Source organism: Bos mutus, chromosome 11 (assembly GCF_027580195.1).
Source record: "Bos mutus isolate GX-2022 chromosome 11, NWIPB_WYAK_1.1, whole genome shotgun sequence".
Lineage (NCBI taxonomy): Eukaryota > Metazoa > Chordata > Mammalia > Artiodactyla > Bovidae > Bos > Bos mutus.
The window spans coordinates 33737517-33759154 of record NC_091627.1 but is presented as its reverse complement, the minus strand read 5'-3'; the positions used below and the strand labels follow the sequence as shown (position 1 = coordinate 33759154).

At 46.5% G+C, this 21638-nt stretch overlaps 1 protein-coding gene across 3 annotated transcripts in view; it reads left to right on the top strand.

The window, feature by feature from the left end:
• The first annotated feature begins 1476 nt into the window (after positions 1-1476).
• The window catches only part of OTOF (otoferlin), an 89463-nt gene continuing 69301 nt past the window's right edge, over positions 1477-21638 (top strand). For all 3 annotated transcript variants that reach the window (XM_070380122.1, XM_070380119.1, XM_070380120.1), the window contains exons 1-2: positions 1477-1555; positions 16233-16291. In XM_070380122.1, the coding sequence (XP_070236223.1) occupies positions 1477-1555; positions 16233-16291 (138 nt within the window). The remainder of the gene's footprint in view (positions 1556-16232; positions 16292-21638) is intronic.

The window sequence follows — 21638 nt, the reverse complement described above, 5'->3', positions numbered from 1 at the left end:
GCTGCAGAGACACTTCCAGCTGAGTCTAGCCGAGAAGCTAAGGGTACAGCAGGGCATTCCATGCACAGCAAATCTAAGAGCAAGGGTGCAGCTGGCCCTGCAAAGGCTCCAGGCTCAGGGATTCCAGCCTCCAGTGTCCCTGTCCCCCTGAGCCCCTCCTGGGTGTGCTGCTAGAAGAAAGGAGGGCCAGTTCTCCTTTGGTCCTTAGAAATTCTGCTGCAGACACCCCTTCCCCCACCCCTGGGAGCTGACAGTTCTTCCCCAGCACATCTTGCCACCCTTGGCTGTAGGACAGCGTGGGGTTAGTGCCTGGGACCTAAAGCATTGCCTTTAGTAAAACATAAGCCTCGGAGGCCTTCACAGTCAGGCATCTCCAATCACGCTGAGCCTGGCTCCTGGGCTCCCCAAAAGTACCACTTCCACCCTCCCAGATTCCAAGGGGTCAGGACTGGCCTCTTGGGGTCATAACCTCCATGAAAGCAGAAGGAGGAAAGCATTCGTCTTTCCCCTTAGGGTTTCCCTGATGGCTCAGATGGTAATGCAGGAGACCTGGATTCGATCCCTGAGTCGGGACGATCCCCTGGAGAAGGAAATGGCAACTCACTCAGTATTCTTGCCTGGAGAATTCCATGACAGAGGTGTCTGGTGGCATACAGACCATGGGGTCACAAAGAGTGAGACATGACTGAATGACTAACACTTTTCTGAGGGTCCAGCCAGCAGGCACAGCCTGGATGCTGCCTGGTAGATGCTGGTTTTCCAGAGGCAGGGCCGTTGGCTGGGATTTCTACCTAGCACAGTGTGACCACCCCACCCCCCAAACAACCAGGCCTGCCCCATCCAGGCCCCCTGAGCCTGGTGGGCAGCAGCAGCCTTGCTGGCCAACTTGACTGGTGGAGGGACAGCGAGGATCACCCTGAAACTGTGCAACAGCCTAGCTTCCGGTGCACAAAGGTCATCAGGTTCCCTCTCCTCCACGGGAGGGGGTGCCGCCCCACCCCAGCCTACCCCCTCATGCCCACTCCCTTCTGCCCACTCCTGGTGGCAGGAGAGCTGGCCTGGCAGGCCCTGTGGAGGGGTGGGCTGGCAGCCCCGCTCCAGGAGCTGTGAGAAGACACCTGAAGCTGAGCAGAGCTTTATCTGGGAGCAGGCAGCTGCTGAATAATGAATTCAGACTGTCTGCACTGCTAGGCTGCACTCAGGCGCACAGGAGACACACACACACACACACACACACACAGATACACACACGCTGGGCTGACAACTTGGAGGGGCGGGAGCTGGCAGGGCTATGAGCCTCTGTGAGTCGCTGGAGGGAGCCGCTGGGCTTGGTTGCCTTGGTCTCTGTGGGCAGCATCGGAGGGAGAGGAGGCGGCAGAGAGGAGGGAGGCGTGAGTGTGCTGAGTGCTCCATCCACAGAGCTCGCTCCTTCCCCAGCTGCTCCCTCCTGGCGGTGCCGGGGCTCCCCGCACCAGCATGGCCCTGCTCGTCCACCTCAAGACAGTCTCCGAGCTGCGGGGCAAGGGTGACCGGATCGCCAAAGTGACTTTCCGAGGTAGGGAAGCCCCCATCTTATGGGGACCCCCAGCTCTGGGCAGATGGGATACAGCAGAGAGGGAAGGAGGGATTGGAAAACTTCTAGCACGCTTGGGGCAACAAAGCTTCTCACGGGCAGCCATCTGCCCCTTGCCAGGCTAGCCATTATGATTTCTCGAAAATCATGGTCCCCCTGTTTCAGTATCTGCGTGTATGTCTCTCCCTGCACTGGCCAATGTGCCAGCCAGAGGATTTTAGAGTCCTTGGCCTACAGGAGGTCCTGGGGAGGCAAAAGCAAGAACCCCATCCCCCAGGCTCAGGGACCCTGGGCCCCCTCCTCCTCTCTCTCTCCCTCCTGCAGGCTGGTTTCCTTGGCCACAGAGTGGAGGTGGGGTCCCAGCCTGGAAGACCCAGGCTCCTAGAAACCAGCATGATGGAGATACTGTTGGCTTCTTCTAGGTCTGTCTGTGGTCAGGGATCCTTTGAGCCCCACGAGCCTCTCTCACTGTCACTTCTCTTCCTAGCCCCCTAGCATCCAGTCACCATTTACTATGACCTCTGTGCCACAGCTGGGGGCTGGGCATGACCCAGGCCTGGCCCTCGACGAGCCCACATCCAGTGAGACAGGAGGACCAGGGGACAGATAATAGGAGAGGTGCGTGGTACGATGAGGATGGGGACAAAAGTAGCATGCAAGCTACAGAAGCAGCACCCTGACGCAGGCTGGGGGCAAGGTAGTCAGGGAAGGCTTCCAGGAGGAGGTGACACCACAGCTGAAACCCAAGGGAACAGCAGGAAGGAGTAAGGTGAAGAGGTAAGGACACAGCAGACAGAAGGTCAGGAGAGGAGCTGGAACATGGGAACAGACCGAGGCTCCGTGAGCCTGAATCCCAGAGTAGGTATGAGCAGAGCAGACGTGGCAAGGCGGCCTTCACTCTGGGGACAGTGGGCAGTCCCTGAAGACCAGGAGTCCCGGTCTTGGCCCTTGGGCCACAGCCCAGCCTCCTGGGCCAGGAGCATCTCTGGCAGCCTTTGACCGAAAGCCAGGTGCTCCTCATTAGCCATGGCCCTTCCTACCCTGGAGAGGGGCCTGAGGGTGGGGACAGGGTGGGTGAGCAGAGGAGGAGCTAAACAAAGCCACCAGACTAAAGAGCAGAATGAGCATCAGGGCCCAGGCTGGACACACGTCTGCACCTGTGTCAGGAGGGAGAGGGGAGACCATGGGGCAGCCTTCCCAGGAGGTCTCCAGCAGCCCCTGGGGCATCCATATCACCCCCTTGGTTAGGCCAGCTCTGGGCACCAGGCCCTGGGCTGTCCTGAGGCCTGCTCTCGTAGGGACAGGCAGAGGTAGAGGGGCTGTGGTGTCCCTGCTGACAGGAGGGAGAGGAACAGGGCCTGGCTGCCTGTTGCTCCCCGCACTCCCCCAGACTGCTTTCTCTGCAGCGCCCTAGATCTCCACCTGCCACCTGCCGCTGGTGCTGCCTTTAGAAAAAGCAAGCATGTCCTCTCAAGGGTCCCTGTGTTGGACAGAGCACAGTATTTTGGCCTTTAGCTACAGGTTGCAATATTGCTGCTATGGCAGGATAGTCCAGGCTGCACACACCAGTCCCATTTGCAGGCAGAGAAACCAAGGTGTAGAGAGATCTGTGTATCCTTGGTGGAGGCACCGAGGCATGGTGGGCCCAATCCACAAGTCCTCACCCCCAGCCCTAGTTCTCTGCCCTCAAGGCCTCTTTATCCCTTCTGGTGAGCTGGGGGTGAGCACCTTGTCTGTCTGATGTTCACCTTTTTCTTTGGGCAGTGGGGCCAGTCCTTGCCTCAGAAACTAGCCTATTTGCAACCTGTACCTTCTGGACTGAGTGGAGGGTCCACTTCTGAGCTCTGCCTCTGGAGTGGGCAGTGGTAGGTAGAGCTCCCGAGGAGGGGGGTTAGGGCAGCAGGAACAGACAGAGGGCAGATTTCCAGAATAAATCCACTGCAACAAACAGAGATGCCCCAGTCATTCACCTGCTGCTGCCAGCAGTTGACTATAAATGCCCCCATAGACCGACACTAACTATAATTCAGAGGAAACTGACTCACTCTAGACTGTTCCACAACACCCCCTGCACACAACCACTGGTGTCCAGGCAAGTGCCCGGCAGGGAGAAATGAGAAGACAGTGAACAGTAAGAGGGAGGTGCTGGCCCTGAGCTCCCCAGATCCCTTGAGTAAAGCTCAAGGCCAAGTGGTATAAGGGAGCACAGGTGAGTTATGTATGGCCCTGGTACACAAACTGGTTGAAATACAGCTTGACTTTCTGTGCTCTGCCCTCTAGGACACCAAGGAAAGAGCTCTATGGGACTCTGGTAGAGAAATCTCTAGATATAGGGTCAAAAGCCCCCTGGGTCCCACCTGGGTCCTGCTCTGGACTTAACCTCTCTGAACCTCAGTTTCCTCATCAGTAAAATGGGCATGATAATAAAACTCATCTCATCAGGTTGCTGGAGAAGACAATGGCACCCCACTCCAGTACTCTTGCCTGGAAAATCCCATGGATGGAAGAGCCTGGTAGGCTGCAGTCCATGGGGTCGCTAAGAGTCGGACGTGACTAAGTGACTTCAATTTCACTTTTCACTTTCATGCATTGGAGAAGGAAATGGCAACTCACTCCAGTGTTCTTGCCTGGAGAATCCCAGGGACGGGGGAGCCTGGTGGGCTGCCGTCTATGGGATTACACAGAGTCAGATATGCCTGAAGCGACTTAGCAGCAGCAGCAGTGCACAGCTGGCTGTGGACATGGCTCCATGCCTCTGCGGGTCTCCTGAGGGATGTGTGCCTACCTCCTCCACTCTTCACAGCACTCACATGTGGGTGGCAGGATCTTCTCTGCCAAAAGCCCTTGGTGATAAATGCCCCCCTACGCCGACCCAGCCAGACCAAACCAGTGCAGACCTCGGAGAACAGCAGAGCATACTGGATACTGCCCAGGCCTCTTATGCCCTGATGAGGAGGAGATCATTTTATGATGTTGAAACGACCATAAAATTGGCCTCTACTATAAACGGCCCTCAGCAAAAATGCTGCTGGAAGGAAATGTGCTCAAGATCAGACTTGCAAATAATTTCCCTGAACTGCCAAGTCTTGGTTATCTTATCCACCTTTACTGATAACAAAAAAGCTATATCCCTTCCACCTACTCCCATCCCTGGGTCCAATCTTTTTTTTTCATTATTAACTTTTTAGAATGGAAAATCTCAAATAAATACAACAGTAGGGAAAATAGTACAATTGCCCTCAAGTTCTCCCCATGCAGTCTTAACAGCTATCAACTCATGGACAACCTTGTTTCATCTGTACCCCTTCCTACTCCCACCCTCCAAATTATTTGAAAGTAAATCCCAACACCACACTATTTCCTCTGTAAATAGTCAGTATATAGATATAAAAATCAAGGGCTAAAAAACCCCACATATCATTCACAAAAATAACAATAATTCTTTAGTATTATCAAGTATTCAGTGATCAAGTTTCTAATTGTCTCATTGATGTCATAAACTCTTTCCCAGTTCATTAAAAGCTATATTTTAATGTGTTTTGTAAGTCAAGTGTTTAGTCATTTGTTCACTCCTTTCATTCATCCAGGTAATAATATTCATTGAGAACCACTTATGAGCTAAGTGCTATTCCAGGCAATGGGGTGACGGCAGTCAATGAGACAGACATGGTCCTTGCCCTCAAGGGGAAGACAGCCATTGTACAGGTCACTGTGAGTGTGATGAGTGTTCTGGAAAGGGAGTGACAGGTGCCAGGCAGCATGGGGCGAGGGAAGCCCACTCAGACCAGGAGCTCCCGAAGCCTCCCTAAGAGGGTGAGTCAATGACTTGAAGCTGGAAAAGCACACAGGCCCAGGGAGGAGATTTGCTGAGCAGGGGGTGGGCTGATATCTAAACACCCTTGAGCAAGGATAGTATGGTGGCAGAAATAACACTCACAAAAGGCCCCAGTGCAGGCAGAGGGGCTTCTGTCAGTACAGACATAATGGTGTGGAACTGTGTCAAGGGCTTGGGGAACACTGCATGCTGGCAGGGCCTGGGCTGGGAGTGGGTGGAGGGGAGGCTGGACTCAAACACAGAGGGTTTCAGCGTCACACCCTGGAGTCTGAACTTTGCCTTGTGAGTGGGAGTCACCGAGGCTCTTGGCAGGAGAATGGGGTGGGGAGATCTGATTTGGGGAGGCACACTCTGGAGGTCAGAAGCCGAGGGGGGGGCAGTGGCACAGGCAGAGGGTTGCACCTCAACAGGGGGCTGTGGGTTTGGAGAGAAGGGGTGGCATTGGTTCAGAGAGGGGGCAGCTCTGAGGTTGTCGGTAAGCAAGAAGGCAGGGCCAGTGTGCCTCTGGATTCCATACTGAGTACCTGGGTGGACAGTGAGGCCATCAATGGAGCATGCAAGGAAGAGCAGGTTTGGGGCACACAAAGAGGATGAGCTTGCCTGCAAGTCATTCTAGTGAGCATGTGCCCCGGGAAGTCAGAAATTTAACTCGGTACCCTGTATACCCAGGAAAGGGGTTGGAATCCAGTGGTTGGGAATCCAGATGGTAAGGTCTAGGAGAAGGTGAGATATGCTTGGTTCTTACGGGACTGCTGTGGGATCAAATGAGAAAGTTGATATACATGAAAGGCTCTACAAACTAAATTGCTGTGCAACGTAAGGATTATGCTAATTATTCCAGGGCCCCTCATGCTACAACCTTCTACAGAGAGAGAAAGAGAGTAGACTGTGACCCTGGGGACCCCATGGACCCAAGGATTGGTAGGGCAGGAGTTGTCCTTTGGACTCCTGCCCATTGTTGACACCCCAAATTCTGCCAGACATGAAGATGATGGGGTGAAAACACCTGGAGCCATCACCATCCTGGTGGGCTCCTACAGTGCAGGTACCTCACCAGGTTCCCTGGGGCCAGCACAATGCACAGAACAGACCCCAAACAGGAGAGACAGGGAAGCAGTACAACTTATAGGTGCAGCAGGAGAAGCCAAGCAGTTAGCAGCGGGGGATACTGAGGCCCCGAGCCAAGCAGCACCAGTCAGTGATCTGTTTCCTCCACTGACAGTTCCAGAAAGGGCTCCTGAGACAGAGAATACCACGTGATCATTTCTACCTTTGGCCTCTTGCCTCTTTGCTGCCTGGACTGATCTACCCCCAAGAGGTTGGCTCAACAGTCATTGCTTCTATTTATTTTATATTTCTAAGCAAACAGGCTCATCAACTTAACTGGAGGTCAGTTTTCACTCAATGGCTTTTTTAAAAAGCCAAGGTTTAAGAAAAAGTCAGGACTGCAGTTTTAACAGTTTTACCCCATTTAAGGATGTAAAAAGAGTCACCTTTCCATTATGCTTCATTATCTTCCCAGTGCCTGACACAGGGAAGGTACTCTGCACAGCTTGTGGGTCACTGAGACCTCAGCCTCTTCCATCTGTAACAGAAAGGGAGAACCTAAGAGGCACCAGTTGCTGAGTGTGTAGCTGGTTCTGTCCTAGGCGCAAGGGGAAACACCACACTCTCTCTACCTTAGTGCCTGGGTCTGAAAAAAATGGGAACCAGAGCCATCAGTCACACAGAAGAATCAGTGTGAGGCAGCACCTGCAAGGAAGTACAGGTACATCCCTCTGAGCCAGAGGGATGGGGTTTACAATCCCTGCCCTGCCCCTGCCTCTCAGGTGGATCCCTCTAAGCCTGAGTTACCACTGAGTCCCTGGGTGTTAATAGGGTGAGGGAAGGGGAAATAAATAAGTGGAGGTAAGAAACTATATTTGAGTAAGATTTGCGGAAAACAAAGGATAAGAGGTAGATGAGGCCTCCATCTGAGAAATGGGGCAAAAGAAGGGACAACCTTCCCTGTGGGAACCCCAGGGACTCTACAGAACCCAAATCTGGCTCTCTGAGTTGCTGGCGATCTTTGGAGAGCACACACTATTTAAGGAACTGAAGGAATAGCTGCTTTCCTGGAAATTTTTTTTCAATAGAATTTCTTCATTCTACTGCACCATCAGTTGTCATTATAAAGTTCAATAGAATGTGTTCCTCATAGGTGAAGAAGTGTCATTACAGGAGAGAATCAGAAACGACTGAACAATAAAGTCCTTAAGAGACATGGAAGTTTTGACAGTATCAACAAGCACCTTGACCTAACTGGCATTTCTAGAACCTTTCACTCCCAAGCTGAAAAAATACACATTCTTCTCTTATGTACACCGAGTACTTATCAAGACAAGCCATATACTAGGTAATTAAAGTCACAATATATTTCAAAAGACCAACATCTTACAGAGTATATTTTCTGACCCCACTGGCATTCAATTAGAAATAAAACACATAAGAGATCTTTAAAAGTTCCAAATATTCAGAAATTAAATAATACCCTTCTAAATAACCTGTGGCCAAAGAGAAAACAAAAGCAAAGTTATGACATCTCTAACTGGAGGTTAATGAAAATACAATGCATCAACATTTATAGCTTTAAATACTTACAGTAGAAAAGAAAAATACATACAATCAATGATTTAGGTTCCTGATTTAAGAAACTACTAAAAGAAAAGCAAATTAAACCCAAGAATAAAAACATTATGCTAAGTGTAGTAAGCCAGGCTCAAAAGACCATGTATCATAGGATTCCATTTGTATGAAAAGGTCAGAATAGAAAAAATATATAAAGAAAGAAAATGGATTAGTTGTTGCCAGGGGCTGGAAAGACGATGAAGGGAAGTGATTGCTAATGAGTATGGGGTTTCTTTTGGGGTGATGAAAATATTCGAGAATTAGTGATGAAGGTTGCACAACCTTGTAAGTATACAAAACTCACTGATTTGTACACTTTCAGTGAGTGAACTCTATGGTTTGTGAATTATGTTTCAATAAATAAAAATGCAATCTAAATGATTAAACCCACGGATAATAAAAAGAAGAAATAGAAGACAAACAACACAGAAAAATAACAGAGTTTTTTTTTTAAAAATAATAAAATAGGACGGAGGAGCCTGGTAGGCTGCAGTCCATGGGGTCGCGAAGAGTCAGACACGACTGAGTGACTTCACTTTTCACTTTCATGCATTGGAGAAGGAAATGGCAACCCACTCCAGTGTTCTTGCCTGGAGAATCCCAGGGACGGGGGAGCCTGGTGGGCTGCCGTCTCTGGGGTCGCACAGAGTCGGACGCGACTGAAGCGACTTAGCAGCAGGAGCATAGCAAGATTGAGCAAGAATAAAAACAAGAAAACACAAACTACCAATATTAAAAAGGAAAGAGCGGATATAATTACATTAAAAGGAAAATGAGGGAATGTTATGAATAATGTTATCTCAATTAATTTCTACAACTCAGATGAAAGAGACAAACTCCTGGGAAAATAACTGACCAACATTGACATAAAAAAGTCCAGTACCTATTAAAGACATCAACTTTGTATAACAAGGATAATAATGATGTTGATGGTGGTGGTGTAAACTGCTCTTCCATAAAGAAGACTTCAGGTCTGGATAGCTTCACTGGTAAATTCTAAAAAATACTTAAAGAAAAAATAATGCTAATCTTACACAAACTCTCAGAAAATAGAGAAGAACAAACACTTTGTAATTCATTTTTGATACCAAAATCTGATAAAGATTTTGTACAAATAGAAAATTAGAGCCCAATATGCCTCATGAACAAAGATGTAAAAATACTTAACAAAATATTAGTGAGTTGAGTAGCACTATACAAAAGAGATAGCACATCGTGACAAGTGAGCTTTATCCCAGGAATGCAAGGTTGGTTTAGAATTGTAAAAATAATGACTGGCTAGAACTCTAGTACCAATGTTGAATAAAAGTGGACAACCTTGCCTTGCTTATGATATGGATACAGAAATGGCCAATAAACACAGTAAAATGTGATCGTCATTAGTCACTGGAAAAATTAAACTCAAAAACCAAAATCAATTACAACTTGACATGCACTAAAATGTAAAAGTCTGACAATAACCAAATGTTGGTGAGGATACAGAACAATTACATTTTTTTACATTGTGGATGGGATTATAAAATAGTATAATCACTGGAAAAATTAAACTCAAAAACCAAAATCAATTACAACTTGACATGCACTAAAATGTAAAAGTCTGACAATAACCAAATGTTGGTGAGGATACAGAACAATTACATATTTTTACATTGTGGATGGGATTATAAAATAGTATAATCACTATTATAAAATAGTATAATCTGTTTGGCAATTTCTTCCAAAGTTAAACATAAACATATGCTATAACCCAGTGATTCTGCTATTAGATATTTCCCCAAGAGAAATGAAATGATAGTTGCACAAAAATACTTTTGCAAGAATGTTCACAGCATCTTTACTCACAACATTTCATGACATTGAAAGCATTCCCAAAAGTATGAACAAGAAAATGGATAAACAAATTATAATCTATTCATACTACAGAAATTGCTCAACAATAAAATTGAATGAATTAAGATATATGCAACCACAAAACTGCATTTTGGGTGAATCACAAAAGTATTACATTGACTGCAAGAAGTCAGACACACAAAAGTACATTTTGTATGATACCATTTATAAAAGTTTAAAATCAAAAGTTAGAAATCAGAGCAGTGGTTTACCTATGAGGGGTAGAGATTGATGGAGTGGGGGTAGGGGGGCAGCGCAGGGAAGGAATGTCTTGAGAATTGGAAATGTTCTTGATCAATGTGTCTTGATTATATGGTGAGCACAAAAGTATATGCATTTATCAAAACTTATTGAGTTGTGCACTTAAGATCTGTGAATGCAATACTGTAAAGCAATTATCCTTCAATTAAAAATAAATAATTTTTTTAAAAAATCTGTGAATGTAAATTTTACCTTGTTTAAAAAAAGAGCTAATCATACCTAAAATACCTAGACTTTGAAAAATATTACATAAGATGAGGTGTAAAATTGCTCCTGATTACATACTACTAAAAATAAGCTACAAAATGTGATTCATAATAGAGGAAACCATTTTTATATTTAAGACACAACTTAAATGTCAAAGGAAAAAGCAGGACTCTTTAGCAGAAATAGCCATCTTTTAGTTGGGTAATGAGCTATGTACTAGGCGTGTAAGCACTATCATGTTCTCCATTTCATGGATGAGGAAACTAAGACAAAGACTGGTTAACTTATTCAAGGCATACGGCCAGCAAGTGTTAGAGCCGGGCTTCGAACTCAGGGAGCCTGGCCCACGAGCCTACCATCCCATGGCCCCTTGTGCTTGTAAGGGACTTGATGCTTTACTCAGACTTTCACAGAAACAATCTCTTGCTGACCCTCACAGTGGTTCCAGGATGTAGGGTTGTCCAGGTTAATTGCCCCCAGTTTAGAGATAATGGGCTTCCCAGGTGGCACAGTGGTAAAGAATCCATCTGCCAATTCAGGAGGCCCAAGAGAGGTGGGTTCAATCCCTGGGTCAGGAAAATCCCCTAGAGGAGGAAATGGCAACCTGTTCCAGTATTCTTGCCTGGGAAGTCCTATGGACAGAGGAACGCAGCCGTCTACAGTCCATGGGGTCACAAAGAGTCAGGCACATTAGAGATGATGATTCTGAGACCCCAGGGGTGGAGTAGCCAGCTCCAGGCCTCCGCCTGAGCCTCAGTACATGGCCCGGAACCTGGGCTAGACTTGGCTCTTTTTCTGCACACAGGGCCCTGCCTCCCCACAGTCATAGAAGTAGCTAGCCTTTGAAAAGGAACAGGCTGACTGGAACTGGGGGGAATGAAAATAGCAGTGCCACCCCTCCTGAGTTGCTGTGGGGGAACAGGGGGAGAGAAGATTCTGGGGCCATCACAGCAACGTGATAGGGAATAGGGCCAGGCCACTCTCCATACAGTCCATACCAGGCAGAGCAGACGGTGATCAGATCAGATCAGATCAGATCAGTCGCTCAGTCGTGTCTGACTCTTTTCGACCCCATGAATCGCAGCACACCAGGCCTCCCTGGCCATCACCAACTCCCGGAGTTCACTGAGACTCACGTCCATCGAGTCAGTGATGCCATCCAGCCATCTCATCCTCTGTCATCCCCTTCTCCTCCTGCCCCCAATCCCTCCCAGCATCAGAGTCTTTTCCAATGAGTCAACTCTTCACATCAGGTGGCCAAAGTACTGGAGTTTCAGCTTTAGCATCATTCCTTCCAAAGAAATCCCAGGGCTGATCTCCTTCAGAATGGACTGGTTGGATCTCCTTGCAGTCCAAGGGACTCTCAAGAGTCTTCTCCAACACCACAGTTCAAAAGCACCAATTCTTCGGCACTCAGCTTTCTTCACAGTCCAACTCTCACATCCATACTTGACCACAGGAAAAACCATAGCCTTGACTAGACGAACCTTTGTTGGCAAAGTAATGTCTCTGCTTTTGAACATGCTATCTAGGTTGGTCATAACTTTCCTTCCAAGGAGTAAGCGTCTTTTAATTTCATGGCTGCAGTCACCATCTGTAGTGATTTTGGAGCCCAGAAAAATAAAGTTTGACACTGTTTCCACTGTTTCCCCATCTATTTCCCATGAAGTGGTGGGATCGGATGCCATGATCTTCGTTTTCTGAATGTTGAGCTTTAAGCCAACTTTTTCACTCTCCACTTTCACTTTCATCAAGAAGCTTTTGAGTTCCTCTTCATTTTCTGCCATAAGGGTGGTGTCATCTGCATATCTGAGGTTATTGATATTTCTCCCGGCAATCTTGATTCCAGCTTGTGTTTCTTCCAGTCCAGCGTTTCTCATGATGTACTCTGCATATAAGATAAATAAACAGGGTGACAATATACAGCCTTGACGCACTCCTTTTCCTATTTGGAACCAGTCTGTTGTTCCATGTCCAGTTCTAACTGTTGCTTCCTGACCTGCATACAAATTTCTCAAGAGGCAGATCAGGTGGTCTGGTATTCGCATCTCTTTCAGAATTTTCCACAGTTTATTGTGATCCACACAGTCAAAGGCTTTGGCATAGTCAATAAAGCAGAAATATATGTTTTTCTGGAACTCTCTTGCTTTTTCTATGATCCAGCGGATGTTGGCAATTTGATCTCTGGTTCCTCTGCCTTTTCTAAACCCAGCTTGAACATCAGGAAGTTCACGGTTCACATATTGCTGAAGCCTGGCTTGGAGAATTTTGAGCATGGTCTGGCTAATTTGAAACAATGCAAAGAAATAGGAGTGGCAGGTCTCAGTCACAAGCAGAGTGCTTAGCCCTTCTTCTCAGCTCACACAGGGAAAAGAATAATGTCAGGTGCTGACACGGCCCAGAGGGCTAGGTCCTGGGCAAAACTGCCATGTCCCTGAAGCTTGTCCTCAGGACATTCTCTTTCCCCTTAATGGTCCACTCCCCCCAACCCCAGGCCCTCTCAGGATCCCAGGACACCCCCCTTCACTCCAGGTCTTCCTTTGGGGGGCTGCTCCCTGAGGGGACAGCCTTTTCATTCTTCCCTTCACCATCACTATCTCTTGTCCTGCATCCCGCTCCTTCCGGCTCCATTGTCTGCTTCAGCCATTCAAACCTTTGCTCACTCTGTTTTCTGCCTGAGTCCATTCTCTCTCCCTTTCCCTCAATCTCTCTGAATTTCTACATTCCATCTGACCTTCCAGTGTTAACTGCCCATACTTCTACAATGTCTCCCTTGACCTGCTAAGTTGAAGTCATTTTTCTTTCTCCTGTGTTCTCAATTTATTTTCACTTTTTTGCATGCCAGCAACCAAATTTTGCCTTATATAGTAGCCTTTTACATGCCCGACCTATCCTCACCTTTGGATAGTAATAAGGTTCTTCAGATCACATCCTGATTCTAATTATCTTTGTGAAACACCTGGCCCACCCTCCTCCATGGCCAAATGACTGTGCTTTCAGCAGAAATAGAAGACCCTTTTGCATGCGAGAATGAGTGAACATACACCAGCTCACAGCCCAGTCGCTACATGCCTGCCTATTCTCAAGGTCTGCTCTAGCAAGGTAAACTGGAAGAGAGGGCTGTTTGGTACAGATGGGATGTTTCGCACCCTTAAGTCACATTGCATGAAAGCTAGTGCTCCATCCCGCATGACGAGACAAGAATCTCATTTAGGATAGTAGTGGCAGGGTGGATATTTCCAAATGTCAAATGATATACAACTTACTTGGATTAAGCTTTGGACTCCTGGTCCGCTCTATTTGGATATATCTGATGTCATGACACTCATTACAGTGTGATCACAGAGTCTGCTATTCAAACTTCATTTATTGACTCAAGGAGGATTTTATTTCAAACCAAAGAGCTCAGCTCTATCCCATAAGCCTCCAAAGGAATGAAGGATGCTGTTCAATTTTCCCCATCTAATCTCCTGCTCATTCTATCCACAAAAGCCTCTCACCCGTAGGGAACAGCCATATCCTTTCTCTCAAGCCTTGTTCTTGATCTCGGTGGCAACAATGGTGATTGCATATTGGGATTTTCAATGGTTTTGTCTGAAAGTCATTTAAAATGGAGCTGAAATGTCAATAAGACTGGTATTGAATAGACGTGAAGTGGAAATGAACTTGAAATGAGTGAGTAATCCCCACTGATAACTTGGAAAGGGGCTCTGCTCTAGTGAATAGAAAAGGACCACCGGCATGATCGCTGCCCCTGTACAAATCCTCCTAAAAAGTGAGTTTCCAAAACTGCTTAATGACATTCTCTTTTCTTAATAAGTTGTCCTTTACACTGTTCTGTACCATTGATTTGATTTTTTTCCAGAAATTTTTTTTTTAATATCTAGAGGCAAAATTTAGCTCATCCTGTTTGACAATATTCAACCACATTTAAATCCCCGGAGCCTAAGGCAATGAGGTTTTACTGCTTTTCAAAACAGAGTCCTGATGTTTAAATTCTGCAGTGGCTGATTTCATGGTATTTTATATCTTTTCCAATGGGGCTGTAGGAAATAGACAAGCAGTGGAAGGTTTGAACCCTGGTGGCTTCAGGCATGTTTGAACCCTGATAGCATCTTGCACTGTCCCTCCCACCCGCCCTCACCTCTGGCTGGGTTGCTCAGTTTCACTCCAGGAATCCCTTGAACATCCCTTGAGCCCATATCCAGGCTTCATTACCATCTTCCAGGATGAAAAGGCCTTTGATTATTCCGAGCAGCAGGTCCTTGGGGGAGCCCCAATGCACAGATATGCTCACCTGATTCTCAATTTGTGTTGCATATTGCCTGCGGGAAAAATTAAAAGAGGCTCAGGTACCATCCTTCATGCTTCCCTCTCCTCTCCCGGCTGCCTTGGGGTTTGTCGTTGAGATTTTTCTTTTCAGTTTTTTGTTTTGCTTTGTTTTTGTCCTGGGTTAGTGCTAAAGAGTCTTTCTCTCCCATCTGTCTACTCCATATCTATTTTTTTGTCTCTAGCTTTTTCTTTATAGCTTTGTCCCCATTATGAGATGCCCCACATGCCTCCCCACATGCACCCATCCTCCAAGCGCACACACACACACACACACACACGCGTGCACACATACATACACACACATAAACACACACACACCCTTCCTCAGACCATCCACCTAGACACAAACACCATGGCTGCCTCCTTGTCAGCTCCATTCTGAACTAAGACTTGCTTCTAAATTCTAAAAACCAGGCAAGCCCTGGAGATCTCTGTACCAAGCCTCATTACACAGATGAGGCCACCAAGGCCAGAGGAGAGAAGTGGGTCCCAGGGGACTGGGGCCCCCTCACTGTGGAGGATCAGAGGGCACTCACTCCAGCGCCTCCCTGGCTGGGTGCTGATCCTGCCAGGTCTCCAGGTATTTCCAGGGAAAGGAACATGGCGTGCTCCCCCACCACCAAGTCTCACTTGAGTCCCCAGCCTGCCCACCAGAGACAACCCACACTAACCTTCAGAATGGGGCAGATTTCAACCTGGAAGTAGCGCTTCAGTGGAATGGTCCACTGGTTTAGGTTTGTTGTTGTTCATTTGCTCAGTTGTGTCCAGCTCTTTGCGACCCCATGGACTGCAGCACACCAGGCCTCCCTGCCCATCACCAACTCCCGGAGTTGACTCAAACTCATGTCCATTGAGTTGGTGATGCCATCCAACCACCTCATCTTCTGTCGTCCCCTTCTCCTCCTGCCTTCAATCTTTCCCAGCATCAGGGTCTTTTCCAGTGATTCAGCTTTTCACATCAGGTAGGCAAAGGATTGGAGCTTCAGCTTCAGCATCAGTCCTTTCAATGAATATTCAGGGTTGATTTCCTTTAGGACGGACTGGTTTGATCACTTTGCAGTCCAAGGGACTCTCAAGAGTCTTCTCCAGCACCACAGTTCAAAAGCACTGATTCTTCGGCACTCAGCCTTTTTGATGGACCAACTCTCACATCTGTACATGACTGCTGGAAAACTGTGCCACCTGGGCAGCCCTGGTTTAGGTTGGCGGGGACTTGAAAGCATTCTGTAAGTTATAAAAGTGAAGCACAATCACTGAAAATGTCAAACTCAAGTGGTAACAGTAAAAAAAAAAAATCAAAGCATGATGCTTTCAATATCTTCTCACTTTCCCTGCCCACTGATGACCACTTTTAATGGTTTGAGATCTTTGTCCATTCACAAATAAAAGAACAGTGTTTGGGGATTTTTAAATAAGCAATTTGCTGTCCAGGAAGGGCTGACTATAATTTCCTCTTTTCCCCACCAGGGCAGTCCTTCTACTCCCGGGTCCTGGAGAGCTGTGAGGATGTGGCTGACTTCGATGAGGTAGGAAGCCCTTGGGGCAGGACAAGTCCCTGCCCAGAGGGGAACCAGCATCTCCCTGCTTCCTGGGTATGCACTGGGCCACACAATGGGGGCGGGGGAGCTTAGGTGGAGGAGCTCCTTGCTTCCTGGGAGGAGGCAATGATGGGAGTTGTGGAGGCATCTTCCTCTCTCCTCCACCCAGATCCCTCTCAGGGACCTCTGTACAGGAGAGCCCCATGTGGAGTGACTGGCTCAGACAAAGGCCAATGGGCCCATTCAACAGGCCTAGAGCAGCTTCCCTTCCCATGTTCCCTGGGCATAGGAAGCCCTTGCTAATTGACCTGGCTTCCCACAAGTACAGTCTCACCCAGACCTCACCCCTTCCTCTCCAAGAGTCAGTGGACTGTTTCTCCCACTGTGTCTTCCCAGGAAGTTTTTTTTATTCTTTGGAACCTGGGTTGGGAAGATCCTTTGGAGAAGGGATAGGCTACCCACTCCAGTATTCTTGAGCTTCCCTGGTGGCTCAGACAGTAAAGAATCCACCTATAATGCGGGAGACCTGGGTTTGATCCCTGGGGTGAGAAGATCCCCTGGAGGAGGGCATGGCAACCCACTCCAGTATTCTTGCCTGGAGAATCCCTATGGACAGAGAAGCCTGGTGGGCTACAGTCCATGGGGTCGTGAAGAGTCAGACACGACTGAGTGACTAAGCACAGCACACAGTTATTTCCCTCTTTTGATTCCATATTTCGTATATTCTTGTCTTCTCTCTGTTTTTCTTGGTCAGAAAGAAAGAAAATCTTTTGCTAAAGATTTGTTTATCTCATTAATCTTTATAAGGAACCAGCTTTTGGCTTCATTAATCTTCCCTGTTGTTGTTCTCCATTTCATTGATTTCTGCCCTTTTCTTAATTATTTCCCTTATGTCTATTTATTTTATTCTACTCTGTGGCTCTTTTCCTAACTTCTTGAGTGTTAAGCCTTTATTTTTAACTTTTCTTGTTCCTTAATAAATGTATTTAAATCTTGGTCTATGTACAGTTTTAACTGTATTCTATAAACATTTACATATAATATCTTCACTATTATTCAGTTTTAAATATTTCTTACATTCCCTTATGATTTTCTTTTTAAATCCAAGAGTTATACAATAATATGTTGTTAGTTTACAAATATATTTATGAAATTATAGCTCCTTATTTTATTCACTTCTAATTTTATTGCATTATGATCAAAGAACAGAGTCTGTATGATATAGATCCTTTGGAATTTACTGAGACTTTTATTATGGTCTTAATTTGTGGTCATAAATGCTTCTTTTGTTTAAAAGGAATTTGTTCAGTGTGGGGTTCTATCTGTAACTCAGTATAAACTTGACTGTATATTATATAAAGTCAAGCTTATTATTAATATTATTCAAATTTTCAGAGGTTCTGGTTATTTTTCTCTGCTTGATCTGTCAATTTCAATAATGATGTAATAAAATCTACTGCTACAATTATTGATTTATGTATTTCTCCCTGCAGTTCTATCAGTTGTTGCTTGATGTGTTTTGAAACTTAACCAGTTGCCTGTTACATTCATTATGGCTGTATCATCTTGCTTACTTTTCCTTCTACCAGTATTTAATGGCTTTCTATGTCTTTTATGTTGTTTTTGCATTAATTTCCATTTTATCAGATATTCAAGTTGTTATCTCAGCCATTTTGTTTCGTTTGCCTGGTATATCTTTTTCAATCATTTTAATTTCTTAGTATGTATTATTTCATGCTCTTATTTTCAATCATACTATGTTTTTAATGGAGAAGGCGATGGCACCCCACTCCAGTACTCTTGCCTGGAAAATCCCATGGACGAAGGAGCCTGGTAGGCTGTAGTTCATGGGGTCGCGAAGAGTTGGATATGACTGAGCGACTTGACTTTCACTTTTCACTTTCATGCATTGGAGAAGGAAATGGCAACCCACTCCAGTGTTCTTGCCTGGAGAATCCCAGGGACGGGGGAGCCTGGTGGGCTGACGTCTATGGGATCGAACAGAGTCAGACATGACTGAAGTGACTTAGCAGTTAGCATGTTTTTAAAGTCAAATGTGTCTTCTTAAGGCATATATTATTAGATCTTATTTTTTCCCTCCAATATGAGAATCTCTATAATTTAATTGATTAGTTTAACCCATTTACCTCTGAAATTGCTATTACTATAAGGCTTATTTCTACCACCATCTTATTTTATATTTTCCATTAACTATACTTTCTGTTTCTTGTTTTCCCCTACTTTCTAGCTTTCAATTGGGTAAATGGAATTTTTCTTGTTAATTGAAAAGCTATGCATTCTGTTTTTGTTTTCAAGGTAGTCACCCTTCCATACTCATATTTATGTAACCCTACTGAGTGCTCAAACAAATAAGTAATTATAATTTTTCTTAATGTGACAAGTATCTTAATACTCCCTCATGCTTCTTTGATTTTCCCACTTCAGCCCACATCCTCATGCTGATATTGTCTAGGTTAGAATTTTAATTCTAGTTTCTTAGGATTGTGTGTTCTCTTTTTCCTTTATTTGTCCTAGCCGTCTTTGTTCTTTTGGAAGACAATAGTCTTCACCACGATACTTGATCACCTTTACTTCTCATATCTCTTGAGGTATCTCTTGGAATTGTTTTTCTTCTTATTTGAGTACCTCCTCCAAAAGTATTTTTAATTTGAACCTTTATGTAGCAAACTTTCTAAAGCTGTATAAATCTGAGAACGTATTTCTTATTTTTTTCAAATTGGAATGAGAATTTCACTAGATATGAAATTCTAAGCTTGAAGTTCTTTCCTTCACAACTTCAAAAATATCATTCCCTATTACTGGTGGGAAATCCAGTGGTCACTGATTCTTGTCTGTTGGTGGGTGATCTTTTATTTCTCTCTGGAAAATAAAATACAATACATTTATCTCTGAAGTTCTTACGTTTTATTATAATGTGTCCAGTTGTGGGTTTCCTGATATTTCCTGTTGTGCACTATTTTGTGAGCTCTTTCAAATCTAGGGCCTTTCAGCTTTCACTTACCATGGAAAATTCCATCTCCATTATTTTTGTCAAATATTCAGTTTTTATAGTGTCCTTGCCTCTTCAGTTCCTATGATCAGATGTCAGTACTACCTCTAGCTCCATTTCTTAGCTTTTCTGTTTTGCTGTTGTTCGGTCATCCTTTCCTGTTGTCTTCTGAGGGAGTTCTTCAGATGGATCTTCCCGGTTACTAACGCTCTTTTTTCTCATGACTCCTTAAACTTGTTTCATATTGCTGATACCTGTTTTTATGGACCGTTCATTCTAATGATTCTGCTCCAGCTGTACAGTTCAGCGTGTTGTCTTTCTTTTATAGACGAGGTACTCGCCCCATCTCTTTACTTTGCTCTGTTTGAGCTCCCTTGGTATCAGCTACCCTGGCTGGTAATGAGTACTGAGCAGCCATCAGAGGCTGCTGTGTCAGTCTCTAGGGGCTGAAGGGCAGGCGAGAGCACCGGGGGGCCCAGTCACCACAGAAAGAGTCAGGGTCTCATCTCTAAGACTTAAAGGAGAGACATGGTTGACAGAAGGCAGGCAAGACTTTTTAACAAACTAGCTCTGGGGGTTCAATGAAAGGAGGTATGAGGCAGCTGGTCTATCAACAGCTATTTGTATTAAACCTCATCCTAGTAGGGTTTATGTAACAATTTTATCAGTCAAGGAGCTATCAGCCATTGCCCCAGAGTAATGCCAGGGAGCGATAAGAACAGAACTTGGGAAGACTTCCTCCAACCTGCTCTCCCATGGCTGCTTCCCCTCCCTCTCCCTTCCCCCCAACTCATGTGTCAGCTCCACAGCCTTTGATCTCCCTGGGCTTCCCCCATCTGCCTGTCTGTCTGTCACTTCCTAGAATCCATATTTCCCTCTTGCCTCTCCAGTTCCTACAGGGTTGACTTTGGGGTGAGAAGCAGCCATCCTAAGTCACCATCTAGGCTCAAAGCAGAAGCTCCACTTGACTCCAGAAGAACTTACCCCATCTTTCCTGGTCTTGCCGCTCACTTCTGGCTCTGTTTGGACTGGGCAAGGCCTTGTGGCAGCCTGTTCCCTTTGAGATTAGCGTTTAGCTAAGCAAACTCCAGGTGTGCTAGGAGAGCTGTTGTCTCAGCCTCACTCTGGGCCCATCCCACATGGCAAGCTGTGTCTGCAATCCCAGAGCTGTTGGCACCGGGAGCACGGACTCAACCTCCCCACCAGGCTCAGGCCACCAAAGACCATCACAGCCCCCAAGCTGTACCCTCCCCAGTGAGAGCTCTGCCCTTGCCTTCTCTGCCTCCTGGCTGCGTGACTTTCAGCCTCACTTTCTAAGCCTCAGTGACCGTATTTGTCAAACGGAGCTGATAATGAGTATGAAGTCTCTCTGTAAAGCCATGATCAAAATGAGGCATTATTCCCTGGTGGCTCAGATGGTAAAGAATCTGCTTGTAGTGTGGGAGACCCAGGTTCAATCCCTGGGTCAGGAAGATCTGGAGAAGGGAATAGCAACCCACTCTAGTATTCTTGCCTGGAAAATCCCATGGACAGAGGAGCCTGGCAGGCTACCGTCCAGGGGGGTCACAAAGAGTCAGACACAACTGAGCAACTAACACGCACACACACAAGCCTGGTGTCTCGGCCTCAGACAAGCCCCACCGTACAACCCCCTGTTCCTTCCCCTCACCCCCTCCTCAGGCAGAGCCCCAAGGTGCAGGGCCTGGTTGGGTTACGATGCAGGCAGCCTGGCTCCATCTCTCAGCTCTGCTTCCCTAGGCCTCTGTCCCCCAACCCCCGTCAGCTGGGCAGAGCCTGTGACTCCCTCCTCACCAAATCTCCCAAGGGACATGTCCACCCGGGCCTCTAGCCTGTGAGCAACCTGATGCCCCATCTAAGGACACTGTCACTCTTTTCCATTAACTGTACCCTAGGACACCTGAGCCCTGGGTATACATGACATTCCAAGTTAGTCACCATGTCCTTCCTCCTCCTAGTGCTGCCCAGCATGGGGCGGGGGCGGGGGAGTCAGTCCTGCTGCCCTGAGCCCAGGACCACGTTCTGGGCACCTGGTGTGTGTGGGTCCAAAGAGATGCCCCCAAAAGAGAGAAGCAGATGCAAGAGCACACACAGATCCCTGCAGAAACCTGGGCACTGGGAGCCTCCAGGCCAGTGTAGAGACACCAGGAAGGGGTGGAAGCCAGGGAGTTATGAGTGAAAGCATGTGCCTGGATCAGATAGCAGCCTCAAGGTGGGGAGAAGTGGTTCTCACCTGGGGAAATTTACACCCACCATGGGTCAACAGGGAAGTTGCCAGTTATCACAGTGGGGGATGCACTGGCACTT